General features: G+C 41.1%; 1 protein-coding gene across 1 annotated transcript in view; it reads right to left on the bottom strand.

The window, feature by feature from the left end:
- The window catches only part of FNBP4 (formin binding protein 4), a 29363-nt gene continuing 11985 nt past the window's right edge, over positions 875-18252 (bottom strand). Inside the window, exons 10-17 of the mRNA XM_018059085.1 lie at positions 17704-17808; positions 16225-16358; positions 15052-15239; positions 10182-10495; positions 9921-10065; positions 9168-9511; positions 4699-4856; positions 875-1932 (exon numbers count right to left, since the gene is read on the bottom strand). Of these exons, the coding sequence (XP_017914574.1) occupies positions 1842-1932; positions 4699-4856; positions 9168-9511; positions 9921-10065; positions 10182-10495; positions 15052-15239; positions 16225-16358; positions 17704-17808 (1479 nt within the window). The 3' untranslated portion in view covers positions 875-1841. The remainder of the gene's footprint in view (positions 1933-4698; positions 4857-9167; positions 9512-9920; positions 10066-10181; positions 10496-15051; positions 15240-16224; positions 16359-17703; positions 17809-18252) is intronic.

Raw genomic sequence — 18252 nt, 5'->3', positions numbered from 1 at the left:
AGTCAAAAAAATGTTTCTGGTCTGGCAGGATAGGGACAAAGTCACTTAGTCCCTGTCAACAATTCCTAGAAATCTGGTTAACTGTTAGGCAGTTAAAAGCAAAAGCTTTAATGACTAGTCAATAGCCCTTTTTCCCAGAAATGTAGGATCTTGGTGGTAGCTCAGCCAGTAAAGCATCTGCCTACAATGCGGGAGTCCTGGGTTTCATCCCTGGGTTGGGAGTATCTCCTGGAGAAGGAAATGGCAACCCACTCCAGTACTCTTGCCTGGAAAATTCCACGGACGGAGGAGCCTGGTAGGCTACAGTACATGTGGTCGCAAAGAGTTGGACACGACTGAGCGGCTTCAATGTCAATGTGCTCTATGCAGATGACAAGAAAAACAATTTATATACAAAATGGTCACCCCGATTTTTGTATAAATAAAAACCAACACACAAGCACACATGACACTGATTAGACAGCTGCATATAAATATACCAGAATAAAATTTTAACTACTGTCATCTTTGGTTAACTTTACATGACTATGAGTATATATAACTCTTGTAACTATATAAAGCCCCCCTTTTTTTTCTAGAATATTAACCACATTTTGTCATTTCCAGGATTTAAGTAGGCTAAATACAAGCTAATATTATAGACCACAAGCTCCAATACTTAACTCACACCATATTTTCTGGTACCAGAGCCCTGTTTTTCTAACCCCATTCTCCCACCCTGCAACGGGCTCAAGATCCTGACACTCCTCTTTCTTCTGAGAGCTTCAATGTTTGCCTTATACCGTACTTGATTAGAAAAAATGACTGACTTAAAGTAAGTCTTGGTGACATCTTCAGGGAGCAACAGGCAAAACAGGAGCAAAAGGATAACCAATCAGAAGTATAAAAAAGGCTTTATTAGTGCATATATACAAATTTACAAGGTCAGAAACTGGAGAAATACAAACAGCTTTAAAACACAATTTGCTTTTTCTTCAGTTTAAAGTGACTTTTACCTGATTGTGATACAACAGAAAGTACAGAACAGTAAACTGCTTTTTAAATACTGGAATTTTATGGAGAATACATTCACATCTAAATGGGAGGTGAGCTTTGGACCAAGGTACGACCATGGAGACATAGCAATACATACAGTGGCTCATTACATTTACTCCCACGTGTGAGGGGAAAGTCTCAAAGACATGAACAGTTGCTGCTGCCGCCATACACTGAAATTTATATCTGTCACCTAGTATGTGCAATGACTGAGCTATCTTTATCAGTTCTAGAATTTGTGAGAAATACTCTATAAATTTATAGAGTGTGGCCACCTGTTAGCTCAACATGAATGAGTTTGTATACCTCAGCACTTCAGGGGTGGCAGACTAAGAGGAAGAGGTCAGAAGGACATTCCTATAATCCCAGTTAAGCAAGGTAGAGTATAGAGCTGCCTTCTTAATTGCACTTGTTTTGAAGATGTTAACGAGAGTGAGCGCGCCACACTAGGAACTACAACAGCCTCTATTAGGCAGAAAAATCCTTCCCTTTTCGTCGGTGAGTCCTCTATAGAAGTGTCATGAGCCACACGTCCAGACTGATGAGAATAATGTACCTAACATGCTGAGTTTGCCAGTGTGAGAATAAAGGCAGCCAGGTCAAATGGTTCAGCCACCTCACACCTTTTGGCAAAACAGAAAAAACTACATTTCACAAATGTGGGAATTTTGTATGCTCTTGCCCAGCAAATTTATATGCTCTCCCTCATAACATTTATAGTTTATTGGCAACAGTAAAACTGGTTAAGACTCTGAACTGAACATAAAAAAAGAAAATCCAGCACACAGTAACAAAAAAGTAAAAAACTATGTGTTTGGAGCCATTTTTCGTCTCTTCAGTCTTGCTCGCCAATCTTCAGGAAGGGCTTCAAAATTAGCATTTCTCTCTGCCATGCCACTGTGGAAACAACAGACAGATGACTCCTCTGAGAAAAGAGAATGGAGCTGTTCACTCCCTAGCAAATAAAAACTAACCAAACCTGAAAACGATCGGCCACATCTGTCTTCATGACAAAGTTTCAAATTTCTCAGCTAAGTACCAGAATAGTTTTCATCAAATTTCTTAATTGATAGGTCAACCAAACACATACAAAATACTCTGCTCTACAGTTGTATTTATATGTAAGTGCATATGTATTTTTATGTCTCCCCAGTAACCATTAAAGCTACACTGAAGGAAAATAACACATGCCTGTAGAAGTATTTCTTGGCTCCAAGGAGTTAGAGGAGTCCTTATCCTAGATTTATTTACTTAACCTCTAAGAAGATATATTTAATCCTCAACATACCACCAGGGATGGGCAGACCTAATGTTTCTGAGATTCTCTTTTCATTAGTTCTAACTAGCATTGATCTCTCACGGCTTATTCAAATTCAGTTATTTAAAAAAACTGATTAAAACTCAAGATTCACCTGGCGGGCTACAGTCTATGAGGTAGTAAGAGTCGGAAACAACTTAGGGATTAAACAACAACAATATGCTATCTGTTCATAGGTAAACCATATAGTATGCTATGATTTAAAAAAACCACCACCAAGAAAACAAACTCAAGATTCTTGGGAATCTCCTGGCTGTACAGTAGTCAGGACTCTCGCGCTCTCACTGTGGAGGGCCCGGTCAGGGAACCAAGAGCCCACCAGCTGTGTGGCACAGCAAAGACAAAACAAAAACTCAGATTCTATCTTGCAATAACCAAAATGAGTGCATGAGACCCTTTTATAAATCTAAAATAAGATAAATTACAAGATCTTTGTGACTTCCCATCATCTTGAAAGAGTTTACTATTTCATCACTGTAGGAATTAATCATTAATCAATTCCCAGCAACACTAAAAAGGACTAAATAGTAAGAAAACTCGAGAATAATGGAGTCATCTACAAGGCTGCTGCTGCGGGGAAGTCACTTCAGTCGTGTCCAACTCTGTGCGACCCCATAGACGGCAGCTCACCAGGCTCCCCCATCCCTGGGATTCTCCAGGCAAGAACAGTGGAGTGGGTTGCCATTTCCTTCTCCAAGGCATGAAAGTGAAAAGTGAAAGTGAAAGTCGTGCTCGACTCTTAGCGACCCCATGGACTGCAGCCCACCAGGCTCCTCCATCCATGGGATTTTCCAGGCAAGAGCACTGGAGTGGGGTGCCATCGCCTTCTCTGCTACAAGGATGATACACAAGTAAAACGAAATTATCATTAATACCATCCTGCAGTTTCCTTCCTGTGTTGCCCCAAATCCCATGAATCATCTTTCAAGGAAGTGAAGTCTGGAGACAACATCTTCACAGTCTCCTCCTGGAAAGCCCCCAGTATTACATAATTCAGATGAATACAAAGATACAGCAGCACTGTACATTCAAATTGTGATGGTGAAACTGGATAAGTAAACTCTCAGGCTACGAGGGTTAAGAAGACCATAATCTAGACGAATTTTCTTAAATTCAAGATTAATGAGTGAACAATATATAGGTCAAAAAGGAAATACAGTATTTGCATGTTTTCCCATTTTATGCTGCTGTATGCTAAAACTTATGTGATCCAGTTCGTAAGTGGGACAAATGCTAAAAACAGGTGTGCAGAGGCTAGAGAGAAACATATTTTAGGAACAAAGATTTCATTGGAATGACTATTCCAATTGGTGTTTATGGATTTAAAAATGAAAATGTTTTCAATTACGAAGCAAAGATGGCTATCCTCTCTCAATTTTTCTTTTCTGCCACACCATGCGAGATCCTTCCATGACCAGGGACTGAACTTGGGCCCTCAGCAGTGAAAGTGAAAAAGCCTGACCACTGGACTGCCAGGGAATTCCTTCAAACATTTCCATGAGTACTGCATTTATGGATGTTGCAAGTGCCAGAAGCAGAAAATGATACGCTGGAACCTATTGGAGATGAACCTGAAATCTGGCGTCACTATCAGTATGTTCCAGGTAATGCACCACAACCGAGCAACTGGTTACACTAAAGGAATGATGGTCATTTCAGTATGTGTACCCTCAAAAATCATGAAAATAAAGAATAAAAACTTAGTTTAGGTATATGTACATCTTATTAAATTGAAAATTGGTCTCTTGGAGCTACATGGTAAATGGGGATGACTATTTTCCCCTGTATGCTCAGGGTTAAGACAGTTCTTTGCCTAAGATGAACAATTAGTGGGAAGTATTACAACTCTGATGTCTTTCAAAAAAGCTAAACTGTAATTTCTATAGGAAAAAAACATCTCTATGAATTAAAAGCTGCTTGGGTTAAGTCTATAAAGAAATCAGGGCTATGACTTTAAGAACATAGGGGCTTCCATGGTTGCTCAGTGAAAAAGAATCCGCCCGCTAATGCAGAAGATATGAGTTCAAATCCCTGATCTGGGAAGATCCCACATGCTGCAAAGCAACTAGGACTGTGCACCGCACTATTGAGCTGCGCTCTAGAACCCGGGAGCTGTAGCCCGTGCTCTGCAAGGAGAGAAGCCACCACGAGGAACTGCCCGTACACTGCAACCAGACGGCAGCCCCCTGCACTCTGCAACTAGAGAAACGCTCACGCAGCAGCGAGACCCAGCACAGCCGTAAAGAAACAAAATAAAATAAAAACAAACACTTCCAGAATACAACGGTTCTAAAAGCACAGCTGCAATCAGCACAGCCTGCCCGTCTGAGACCCCTCCTCTTTACCTGACCAGCTGCTGCTGCTTCCACTCTTCAATGCGCTTCTGTGCGGTCGACTCTCGGTCCTCTTCGCTGGAACTCGAGTTTTCCTCTTCATCTAACTCACGCTGGATACTCTGCCACTTCTTTACCAGAGACGGCATTTTGGTTTTACTTTTCTTTCCCTGTAACAAAGGTTAAAGGTCAGAAGGAATATGATAGATAAAACAAAACAAGAGAACAAGTTCTTCACATGAGATCAAGATCTCTTCCTTAGTTCTAAGGAGTAAGTAAACTTCAAAATCAACCGAACACAAGCACCATTCTAAATTTTTTGCCAAAAATTTCTACCAAGCTTGGTTAAAAACCTAAAAACTGTAAATGGGATATTTTTTCTTTTTTAAAAAAGAAAGAAACAAAAAACTATTTTAGTTGGAGGCTAATTACAGCATTGTGATGGTTTCTGCCATATGACAACATGAACCAGCCACAAGCATACATGTGTCCCCTCCGTCTGTAAATGGGGTATTTTATAAAATCAGGTCAGAAAAATTTCCTTTAGCCTTATTCTATGAAATTCAAAACTCTTGCCCTTATCTCCTCAGAATTACAATGTACCCTTTTATGAATTTAAATGGATGTAGCGTTTGCATCAAGTGAAACACAGTGCTGAAAAACAAATGATCAGCTTTTCTGGAAAGAACAACAGAATCAAACGTGACTACTAAATATAAAAAAAAGCAAAGAGGAATATTAAAGCATTAAGTATAAGATCAGTTCTAAGAGAAGACACTACTTACAATGCAATTCTGTCCTATTAGCTTACCTTCAGTTTCTAAATTGCCTATAATAGACACAGAATCTCACAGTTAAGGAAAAACCTTGTGATATTTGCTATATATACAATATGGCTTGCTCTATCACTACCTTCAGAGTTCTGACCAATGGCACTCTAGCAAAGATGCCTTCTCTGACCACACTATATGAAACAGTACCGCCTCCCAAAGCCCACTCACTTTCAGTCCTCTGACACTTTTTTCTTCATTGTATTTTTAAACGTTGAACATGTATTTGCTTATCTGTTTCTGCAACCCAGTTGCCCCCTACCCTCTCCAAGCCCACCAAAAGAGCTCTACAAAAGCAGAGATTTTTTTAGTTACTGAATATGAAGAACACTTGACAGATAGTATGTATTCAAAATAAACCTTCTAATATTTGTGATTAGTTCTTTGAATTCAGAGAAATATTATATTAGACACTGACAAAAAGTAATTTTCACCCCTGTGTTTTTGAAGACTTGGCCACCAGGGAAGATCCTGGCCAAATTACACTCTAAATATAACAAGCAGGCCCTCAAGTGGCAGGTATGAAGGAGTGCTGTGCTCTTACGAGGTCTGTGGATAGTGGCCCAACTGTTTTCCAAGCCTGCAGTTAAACACATTTCGTGATTAACCACCCAAAAGAGTGGAGAAAACAAGCTTAATCTTTTCAGTCTTTTAAAATTACTTGGCTCCCTGGCTCAATGCCCTATTCTAACTGTCAATAACAGGTTTTTAACCTTCTGGGGAAATGCCCGTGTAAAATGATTAAGCCTTCTGCTCCACACACCTTCCCACATTCCATTCTTTCACCTGTGGTTCAATCTGACCCACTGCATACACACCCTTCCCGTAAGCTCCAAACACAACCTATTCTGGGTTAGAATGCAACCAACTGAGTAAAAAGTAGTAAGAATCGTTGTAGTAACAGTCAGTATGCACAGAGGGCTCACTGCAGTACAACCTGTCACCATATTTCTGCAAATATGATTAGAAACAACATAAATCTACGTAGAGTCTCTGTGGTTTCATTTTGACTTCCATACAATTTTGTAAATTCGAAGTGTATTTGATTCCTATCTGTCATGGGAAAGTAAGTTATGTTTTAGGCATTGTAAGTAAGTTAGGCATTGTTTGTCACATTCAAAACGATGGATCCAGAGTTGCACTGGCTGTTTGAACACATTTTAAATAGGGGAACCTTGCAGTCAGAGGAAAAGATTAAATGGCTAGAATTCCTTTTTCTCTAGTAAACTGCATACAAAACCTGAGCAAAAAGATTGAAAAAATATATAGGTCTCAGATATTCTTGAAATCAGGTGATTTCAAGTAAGTACGTTATCTTGCATTTTAAAAAACGGCCTGTAACACCATAGAGATGAATCACTGCTTTCAAATAAGTCCATAAAAATCATGTTACCGTAGAATACTAGATTTTCGGAACTGTTATTCAGGGACTTCCCTGACAGTCCAGTGGCTGGCAATCTGCTGTGCAACGCAGGATACACAGATTTGATCCCACATGCTGTGGAGCAACTGGGCCCACGTGCCCCAACTACTGATCTCACGCGCCACAATGGAGATCTCATGTGCCGCAACTGAGACCCAACGCAGCCAAATAAATAGGTAAATATATTTTTTTATAAGCTATTATTTATATGATCGTAAGAGTATGACTATCTAAAAAAATTACTTAAACGAATGGAGGTGGAGATGATTATCTCTCTTGGAAGACTGAAGGAAGAGCGGCAAGGAAGGCTTCATAAGAGAAATGATTCCTGAGCACTGAACATCCTAACCTTGGTTCCAGAAAGAATGAACAGTAGCCAGACCAGTAAACGCAGATGAGGCGTGTAGGTGGCCGACAGTGCGCTGGCTCGGGAGAGCTGCACACGGCACAGCGAGTGGGACAGCCATCCATTCAAGACGCCATCCTGTCACTGCTGAGCTTTCAGAACACTTCATTTCCAGATAATTTCTGGAACCATGGTACCAGCTTGGACAAGTGGGTCAATCCAGAAAACTCTATTTTTTGTGTAACTCAAACTTCAAGAAGGTCCCTTGAACCATGTAAAGCAAACAATTTGCCCCGCTGACCCCTGGAGCAAAAGATGGCAGCTGAGGCAATGGCGCAGTAGCACGAGGAAGGGAAAAGCCGATGAGCAAGTCTCTTCAGGCGATTTAGGGAGTTCAAAGGGTCCACGAGGGTGAAGTCAGAAAGCTGGCAGACTATGAAGCTCCAAGCTCTTGCTGATCCCATGGAAATAAGAAACAGACTAAGATGGTTTTGCGGGAACTCTAGAGACCAGTCAAGGATCTGCAGCAACTAAGAGAACAGCCAATCGAGAAAAACCTGCACCAAGAACAGCAGGAGATTGTATGGCAGGTTTGCATGCCCTCATTCCACACTCCCCCCAGTGTGGCTGCAACAAAATGGCCCAATGCTCAGTCCCCTCGCTCCAGATGGAAGAAAATGAGTTGGGTGTCTGAAATGTTCCAGACTGCGGTTGCCTTCGGGACTGGTTCAGTGTTGTCTGAGTTCAAGGTCAGCCAGGAATGGTGGTATATGTTGGATCTTGGGTTAGAAGCTATGAAAGCGGCCTGTGAAAACCACCGGGGGACAGAAGTCACCTGGACAGTTGGGGGCAAATGCTTCTGTGCAGAGGAATACAACAGAACATAAAAAGCTCATAGAGGAAGTGTGAAATCCTCAGGAAAATTAATATACAAGAGGAAAGGAGAGGAAAAAAAACCAACCACATACAAGTCCATGTCCAGGGAACATATATGCCTAGAAAAGCCCTGAAAAGATCTGGTACCTTCATGCTGGGAGTATTGATGAAGGATGCAAATGAAAGATGCTGAACATACTTACTCATCAGAGAAACAAATCGAAACCACAATGAGATACCACTTCATACCTGCCAGGACTGATATGGTAACTTTCAGAAAATGGCAAGTAACTAGTGCTGGTGAGCCCTTGGAGGTATTAGTGCCCTCAACACTGCTGGTGGTAATGGAAAATGGCTCATTCACTGCAGGAAAATGGTTCCTCCAAAAGTTATCAGTAGAATTACCATATGCTCTAGCAATTTCACTTCTACTAAATACACACACACACACACACACACACACACCCAAAAGAAACGGAAACAAGTACTCAACATGCATGTACTCATACACATATTTATATAGACACTGCTCAAAACAGCAAAGAGGTATAAAACCACTCAAATGTCCGTCAATGGACGGATGGTAAGCCAACTGTGGTGCATACACACAACAGGAGGTTATTCAGCCACAAAAAGAACCAAGTATTGATGAAAGCTACAACAGGGATGAACCCAGAAAACACTGTGCTAAGTGAAAGAAGCCAGGTGCTGAAGCTCACAGATCCACCACTGCAGAGTGGGCAACCTGGTGGAGCTGGAAAGCTCACTGGTGGGCCCCTGAGGCCAGGGGAAGAGGTATTGAGGTGTGGCTGCGTGATGGGCACAGCTGCTCTCCTGTGGAGTAATGAAAATGTTATGGAACCAGCGAGGGCGGGTGGTTGCGCCACAATGTGAATATACTAAATGCACAATGTGAATATACTAAATGCTACTGAATTTAAACTTTAAATATCACCTCAACACAACAAAAGTTCTAAATACAAATTTGAAGAGCTATGTACTCTACCTTATCTTTCTTTCCTTTTTTTGTCTTCTCAGGTGGTGGCATTTTGGGAGCTGGTGGTGGTGGAGGAGGAGGAGGGGGAGGAGGAGGAGGTGGAGGTTCAATAATGGCAGTGGTGGGCACAGCAGCTCGGGCCTGGACCGGCTGCAGCGTGGGAGCGGTCACTGCCATCGGCACAGAACATTCAGCATAGCCCATGAGCGCAGGAGCCGACGCCAGGCCGAGGTAATTCGGCTGCAGGCTCATTCCTCTGGCCTGATGGCCCATCCCTGTTGCTGGATGGCTAGCTGCTATTGCCTGGTGTCCAACTCCTGCAGTCTGGTGTCCAGCCCCTGCCGCCTGTTGACCTAACACAGAAAATATAAAGTGAAACAACTATAAAAAGGACACTGTGACAAAGCCAAAAACAAGAAAAAGAAGGAAAAGCAAAGTAGGAGTTATAGATTATCTACAAAGCGATTCTAACGTATCTTCCCCCTTTAGAAAAACCAAAACAAAAACCAGGTACATTTTCTGGTGGCAAAATATGAATTTCTGAATGTTTTTGCATTAAGGTACTTAACATCAAAATCACCATTATGTCAATGCACAGAAGACTCTGGAAGGATGTATGTCAAACTGTTAATAGTGGTTTTCAGTAACTGAAAGAAACGGCATATAAACAGTCTTTGCAACAAGAAGTCTTTAATTATGACATCTAGTTCTGGAAACAAAGAAAACACACTGATAAAAACACACTCTGACCACAGTGCTGACCTGTAGCTGCAGCCGACTGGCTGTAGAGGACTGGAGAACTGCCGATGGTGGCTGATCGTTGGACCACTGCAGTGCTCATCTCGGTGGCTTTTCTCTTTATCGCTTTAGTGGAAGGAGAGCTAGAGATGGTAGAATCGGCTGAACTCTGAAATGAAGAGATTCTAGTCAGTGGCTGAAGGCCCTGGTTAAGTCTCCTCTTCTAAAAGAAACCGTACCAACCACGCCTCAGTGCTCCAAACTGTGCCAAGCGGCGGTTCTCACCTGGCTAGTGACAACTGTGGTTTGTGCGGCGGGTTTCAGTGGAGTGTCCTCCTCCGTTCCTGGAGCAGGCGGCTCCTCACTCCCCTCATCTTCCATCTCCACCTCCTGGATCTCACCATCTTCCACGGGCGGAGGAGGGGGAGGCGGGGGGGGAGGAGGGGACTCGGGGGGTGGAGGCGGAGGGGGCGGCATCTCCAGAGGTAGCGGAGGCTGCAGCACAGGCACATTTGACTGAAGGACAGTCCAGAACGGAGTGAGCGGCATGAGTGACGAAGAAGATACTTGGCCGGAAAAGGGCTCTTTACAAAGAGAACCTATGAAAACAAACCGCAATCAGGGGAACAGCAAGACTAAGACTCCCATGAACTGACTGCTGACACATGTCCCCAAGACATCTATTCTATACTGATGTCACTGAAATATTAAACTCACTTCCAAAATGACTTCCAAGGAAAGATAAATTCACAGAATTTACAGTTAGCACTTGCCCCAGCTGTGTTATACTAGTCTTGTTTTCTGGGTCCAGATTTATGGCTGGTAAATGAAGCACATCACATTAACTCAAAGAGAAACTCAAATCATCTGAACCGGAAGTTGTTTTTTTTTTTTCCCAAAGATATACAACTAGAGAAGGTAATATTCTGGGGTCTTCTTTATCTCAAAAGTGAAAAAGTGAGTGAATGATGTGCATTTGCAATATTAATTCCACGTATTTTATTTTTTAGTGAGCTAGGTAAGTGATTAGGATTACCTAGAGAAGCACCCATTCAAAACACTCACACAAATTCTACCCATTTCAATTAATCTGGGTTACTAAATTAAAAAAAAATCCATTTGCAAGGTGATATTGTCAACCCTATCATTCCTTCATACCTTTGTGTGAACTACTCATTTGCTAAATCACAGCAACAAACCCAGGAGGGTAATTTTTTATTTTAGTGATGTTAAGGGGATTAGAATGAGTCTTCAAGGTAAATGATGATTAATATTGACTATAGCCCAGGAAAGAGTTGTCTGCAGCTATGGGGACTTGGAAATCACTGCTGAAGAAATCAGAGCTGAGGGGCTGCAAGGTTTGCTTTCCTCAGAAGATGCAAATCACAGGGAATTACTGTCCCTTCTCTGCCGGGAAAAGCTTTAAAGGTTAGAGAAAATAGGAAGATATACTTACTTGTAGCCTTCCCCATCCCTCTTTATCGTCAATAGGGAAGTTTCACATTACTTGGGACTATTAGATATATATCCCAGGAATGCTGAAGGGGATTTTCTCCCTAAAAATCATAGAATTTAGGAGTAGAAGAGACATGAGAAACCATCTAGTTTAACCCTCTCTTTTTAAAGGTACTGAAACCCAGGAGGGAAATGACTTGCCCCAGAATCCATCTCTCTGTGGCCACGTCTGGCCCCTAGTCTAGTGTTACTTTTTTTGCTAACGCTGTATGGCTTACGTGTGGGATCAGTTTCTCCACCAGGAACTAAACCCAGGCCACAGCGGTTAAGAACCCAGTACCCTAAACTCTGGGCCACCAGGGAACTCCCCTACTGCTCTCGCAGAGCAGAGGTCCAGAAGCCTCCACCTGTCAAATGTCACGGGCAAAGCAGTAGATTAAATAAGGACTCTATCGTAAGACTCGAGAACAAAGATAAGGCCTTTCACCTTACTTTGCACAAAATACAGCACACTGGGACTCAACAATGTAAAACGAAAGCACTATGAGCCACTAGGCTTTGAGAGCAGCTTCAGCTTTTATGGGACAGATACACTATGTAAAAGATTTTAAGAACAGCATTCACGTGACTATTCTAATTACTGAGAAATTGCTTACTATCAAGGAAAAGGGAACTGAAAAAATTCACCAGAAAACAAGACTGCAGTTTTCTAGCTAAAAGACTTCAAATGTCTTATTAACCTTTACATTGTGCCATATCTAACACAAATTTTTACACTATCTTAAGACAGTCTGAGTATGGGCAAGCAGTCTACTACATTAGAGTACATCAAGATTACGTAAAAACTAAGGTAATAAACACTGGGGATTATAGCTTATTAAGCCTCCTTTTACTAAACCAACCACAGTACGTGGTAGGTAAATAAATGCGTCAGATTTATGTATTAGTAGGTTTCTCATCTAGAAGCACAATGCAGCAGTGATGCTTTTATGACGGTGAAAGTGCTACGCAGAGGAAATCAAGGCAACACGGCATGTTTAACAACGCCGTTTACAACCTTCAACAAAGTTTTAATCAGCAGTAACTGAACTCTGTGTAAACATGAAACACTAGACTCGATAAATTTAGATCACACAAGTAGCACTTTTACAGTTAATGTTTAAATCCTAAGTTTACTCAAAACATAAAAACTGTGTCTTAACATTGATAATTATCTCCTTTAGCTTAAATATAAACTTCCAAGAAATGCTAGTTTGAATATCCATGGATGTCATATTACAGAATGCTTCTCTTCATTTCTAACTTTAACCCAGTTGTTGTACTTTGCCATTTACGAGAACAGAAGTCCAAGGAGAGATTAATATGGTATATACATAGCTTTTAGGCTTCCCTGATGGCTCAGATGGTAAAGAATCCGCCTGCAATGTAGGAGACCCAGGTCTGATCACTGGGTCAGGAAGAACCCTGGAGAAGGGAATGGCAACCCACTCCAGTATTCTTGCCTGGAGAAGTCCATGGACAGAGAAGCCTGGCGGGATATAATCCATGGGGTCGCAAAGAGTAGGACAAGACTGAGCAACTAACACTTCACTTCACTAAACTTCTAAAGTATTAAGCTAAAAGACAGAATCCTGTGGGGATACAAATTTTTAATTCCCCAAGAACATATGTTTTCTATGCATCTTCATTTCTATATAAACAGAAAGCAAGCTTTCTTTCTTATAAAGGCAGGCTTCCTTTATTGTTTTCCTATATTCCCCTCAAAAGTATTATTGCTTAGTATTTTGAAGCAAGAGGGCAGTTTATCAGTTTAAATCAAGAAGCTATTACACAAATAATAGGTCCATGGAGACTTTTTGGTTAAGCAGCAGAAACCTGCTTTAACCTGACAAAAGCCCAACACTCAAATATGCTGGATGCCCTGAAGTTGGCTTATCTCAGAGATACAATGTTAACTTCAAACATGGAACAATGAACAAGGATTAAAAATGAGCAGAACTGTGAAACCTCCTTACTCCTCAGTGTAGTTTTCTACTTTAAAAGATGATTTTAACCACTGTTGGGTTGACAGAAAGCACACATTATAAACTTTGTTTATTGGCTTGAAATAGTGATTGTCATTGCTCTCCCATTCCAAAGACTCAGTACAAGACTTAGATTTGATTTATATCATGCTTTTCATGTGGTTTTGAGTGTATTCAACAGAATAATATAAGCTGTTTCACGTGGCGTCTTCCTCGACCAGACAGCGGCCGACTGCGCGTGTCAGCAACGCAGGGAGAAGCCGGGCTCTGACTCTGAGGTGCGCGACACTCGGCACCGGCAAGCCCAGCAGACCCAGCTTTGGAGACGCACAAAGGGGCATTAGACAGCGGCCAGGAGAAGAGCCGCCAGGCCAGAAACGCCGTCCAACCTCTGCAGTCACTAACTGCTAAGAAGTAAGAAAGCAAATCGAGTTACTAGATGGATCCATCACTGCTGCCCAAAGAATGAAGAGGCGATCTAAAGGAAACCTCTTCCTGAAAAGGCAAGCCTTGTAACAGGGCAGTTTTTCCCTGAAGTATGAAGTAGAATACCACTTTCTTCCCTATGTTTTAAAATGATCACTGCTGTCATACATGTCTTTTGAGTGACTATGGATTCTCAGGATTCTTAGGTTATTTAAGAACTTAACAAAACCACTGGTACATGCCCAGTTTCATCTGGCATACAATCAGAACTTTTCTACTGGGACTGGGTAGCCAGCAGACTATAAAAACATCGTTTTTGATAGGCAGAGGACATGAAAATATAGCTGTTTACTCCCCACCTTACAAAAAATTTCTTTTTAATCCTCAAGGTTTAAGATTTATTCAGTTATATACATATTTTTGATATTCTTTTTCATCATAGGTTATTACAAAATATCAAATATAGTTCCCTAAAGTTTATGACTTTAGAAACCATTCCATACCCTCTTACCTTAATATGACAGCATTTAAACAAATATGGAAGTTTTTCAGATCAAAAGGTTGGTTGTTTACCACAGTCTTGACCATGTCTCATTTTCTACTTATTTTTGTCATTCCAAGAAAGATGGAGGTAGAGAAAAAATAAAAAAGTGTCTTCTCCCATAATGTGTAAATCAAGTGATGGCTCCTCATATTTTCAGAGTAACCGAGAAACTACGAAAGCCTTTCTTTTTAAAATTTGTATAACCAAACTGAAGTTTCTTAGGAGCACTTTAACTGGACTGAGCCATCTTGACTATTTTATACTAGAATGGATGATCTGCAACGATTGATTACTCTGCTTCTCTGAAACAAGCATGGTCCTAGTTTCACAGGGTTTATTCACATTATTTTGGTTTGTAACTAGGAGACTAAAACACTGACAACTTAAATATCCTATTCCTTACCATTAATTAGAATTCCTGTTATTGGAAACTCACAGCCGTCTGTGGCGTGACAGAATAGTTACAGGATAGAATTTTAAAGCCACAATACACTGGCTCATATTTTTATTTTTTAGCAGTCTGGTATCAACAACATGGTTATTTCTGACTAACACTAACTTTAGTTTCTCTCAGTATAAATCCTGCATTAATTTTTTAAATTAGAAATTCATGACTATATTTTCTTCTTTTATATGTTAATACAAGTCTTTTTTTTCCCCCTCTAAAATCATCTCTCTCCAATTAATACCAGGTAAATTGTCCCACCTGTGGAATTCTCAGAAGATTCTGCAGAATTTGAATCAGTGCCAGTTTTGTCTTTCAAGGTCTGCTTAGGAAGAGTCTCGTCTCTACTTTCTTGGGCTTGGCTTTCTTCCTCTTCCTCCTCACCATCTGGGAACTCCCACTGAGACTCGCCCGACTGTTCGTTTACATAGAAATATCGTCTATGATCCCTAAATTACAAGAAAGAAAACACATGTTTTAAGACCCATTTTCCTACAAAGACACTTCCATTTGGTCCTGTCCCAGGACAGCAGTCTGCTCTCACAGGGACGAACCGCTTCTTAATGGACTGCTATTCACAAAGGCAACAAAGAGCTTTGACAACTGAGGATGGAGAACCAAGGATAATTCAAAGCTATTTGCGCTGCCAGCAGCTCTGTGAATACAGCCCTGCGCCCTCTTACTCCAACAGATGACTTAGAAAAACACCTCTCATATGCTTTTTTTTTTTTCCCAATGCTTAACAGGGTTTTCAAGTTTCATTAGTGAAGGGACTCAATCTCCTAGAACACTAAGTTCCCTTCCACAGAAGAGAACAACGAAGTTTGCGAAAGGTGACTCTTCCCCTCTTGAACCGTGGAATTCACATTTCATACTCTTGATATCAAACACAGTGAAAGCTAAAGAGAGGGAGAGGATCTGGGAGCTGAAAAATAAAAGAGCAAAGATTTCAAATAACGAAAAAAAAAAATCAAGAAAAGCCAAATATAAAAAGAAATGTTTTCATCTGACCTGCTGGCAGAAGATAGTAATCTTGTTCTTCATTCACATCTTCAGCCACGAAGCTTTCCTTAACTTCACCGAGGTTAATCAGGAGTAGTTGCTTCCAGAGGTCCTGTAAAGCGCACAGAGCTCTCGCATGCGCTTAACCCCCAAGCCCGCCCTACTCCGTGCAACAACGCTCTGGAGTAAAAACCAGCTTGGTCCAATCTTGGGAAAAAATCCGTTACATGGAACACTGTAAACACTGCTTCTGGCTCCTCCGCCGTGTGGCTGGCCCAAGCTCTGAGTGCTCGCGGTGCTGTGCCCGCCCAGCACCACTCAGGCCGCTGCCCTCAGTCTCCAGACAGGCTGTTAGGTCGTCAGGCGGTGGCGATCACAAATCAAGTCTGAGATGTCAAAGGTGAAAGGTGAAAAGGGGAGAAGAGTGCGTACCTGTCCCAGTGGCAGGACCAGCCTTTGGGAGTGGCGTTTATTTCATATTGTTTTAGCTGTTCTGCCGCATCCTGTAGTTTTCGTTTAAGGTAGTTTCCATTGAGAGCCCCTTCCCGCCAGTCTGCAATCCGAGTCTAAATCAAAGAGCAGCTTACGTTAGAGACTTATTCTTATGTCAACAGGAAGAGGAAAACGGACCTAAGTTTTCTGGTCCATGACTATATACTCTGGCAGGAGAACAGACCAAAGAGGAAGAGAAATCCCATCCTAATTTCTTAAAAAGTCTTGTTTGCTCTGTAGAGTTCTGAAAAATGAGACTGGAACCCAATACTGCCAAAGCTCCAACACCTGTGAAAATGAGTAGCAGTATAGTTTTGTTTTACCCTGTGAACTATATTAAGATGGTTCCCCAGTAACTACATTTTCGGTAGACACTTGATTCAATTAAGTCATGTAATAAATAAATAAATTGGGCTTCCCAGGTGGTGTTGGTGGTGAAAAAATAAAAAGTTTTGCAGGGGAACGCAGGAGATTTAAAAAACGCAGGTTTCATCCCTGGGTTGGAAAGATCCCCTGGAGAGGGAACTGGCAGCCCACTGCAGTGTCCTCGTCTGGAGAATCCCATGGACAGAGAAGAGTTGTGGAGGGCTACAGTCCGTTGGGTCACAGAGTCAGACACAACTGAGGGTATGATTAATCAAGATTAAAGGTTTAGTTCTTAGGCAAATCAGTCAACTTCCTACAGGAATTCCTTACCTAATCCTACTCTGCTACTTAACTGTAAAGACAGGTTACTCACAGGATTCAGAACTTCTCTTTTTAAATAAGTCTCTGGGAATTGCCTGGCGATTCAGTAGTATGACTCCTCCTTTACACTGCTGAGGGCCTGGGTTTGATCCCTGGACAGGGAACTAAGATCCCACAGGCCTCAGGGAGAGACCAGATAAAAAAAAAATCTATAATACTATAATACTTAAAAAGTACATTCAATATTATGGGGGTCTTATCATTATGAACAGAATTTTAGTTTCTTACAAAAAAAAAAAGTTAAAATATATGCCTATTGAAGGGAGTCAAGTATCATCCTTACACACAAACTCTTCAGTTATTTATTTCTATGATTATGTTTTGCTTTGGCCAAGACACAGTTTTGTTTCCTGTGTTGGTTGTTCAGATATATATCAAGATTAATTTAAATTTAGGATTGAAACATAAATAAGATTCCTCACACAAAAAGCATTTTGTTCAAACACTGACTGTTTATATTAAGGAGAAGGAAATGGCAAACCCACTCCAGTATTCTTGCCTGGAGAATCCCATGGACAGAGGAGCCTGGCAGGCTACAGCCCACGGGGTCGCAGAGTCGGACGCGACTGAGCGAGTTCACACTTAGGATTGAAACATAAATAAGACAGATTCCTCACACAAAAAGCATTTTGTTCAAACACTGACTGTGTATATTAAAAATGGCTTAATTACCTCAGTTTGTAAAAGCAGCACATGAAAGTTGGAGATGGACTGTCTATTAATGCCTAAAAACTCAAATTTACTTGTCAGGGTATTTGCCAGTTCTCCAATCTGAAACTGTAATGCAGGAAAGAAAAAAAGGAAAAATTAAGAGTCAGAATATTTTAAGTAAAGTCTTTCATTTTTCATTACAGATACTAGAAAAATGGATCTGCCTAAAAGGCAGATCCATATACTGCACCTAGTTATGTAGAAGATAAAATCCTAACTTACAGTAAAATAATTCACATAAAAATTATGTGAAGAAAGAATAAATAATGACGCAAGGTCTAGAGAAACTGGATGCAGTACCTACGCTAAAACAATATGGAATTTGAAAAGAGATCCTAAATGACACGACTCCTCCATATTGTCCGAACCACCACGCATCCATCACTAATTGCTTATGCCAGCCATACACTAAACAAAATGGATTCTCCCAATTCCACCCGCACAGCTGTACTACCTGCTGACTGGATGGACTTTTTAAAGTCGAAACAATAGGCGAAGTGGTTTTCTTAA

The sequence above is a fragment of the Capra hircus genome, chromosome 15 (assembly GCF_001704415.2).
Source record: "Capra hircus breed San Clemente chromosome 15, ASM170441v1, whole genome shotgun sequence".
In the NCBI taxonomy this organism is placed as follows: Eukaryota; Metazoa; Chordata; class Mammalia; order Artiodactyla; family Bovidae; genus Capra; species Capra hircus.
This window is presented reverse-complemented; position numbering and strand designations above follow the sequence as displayed.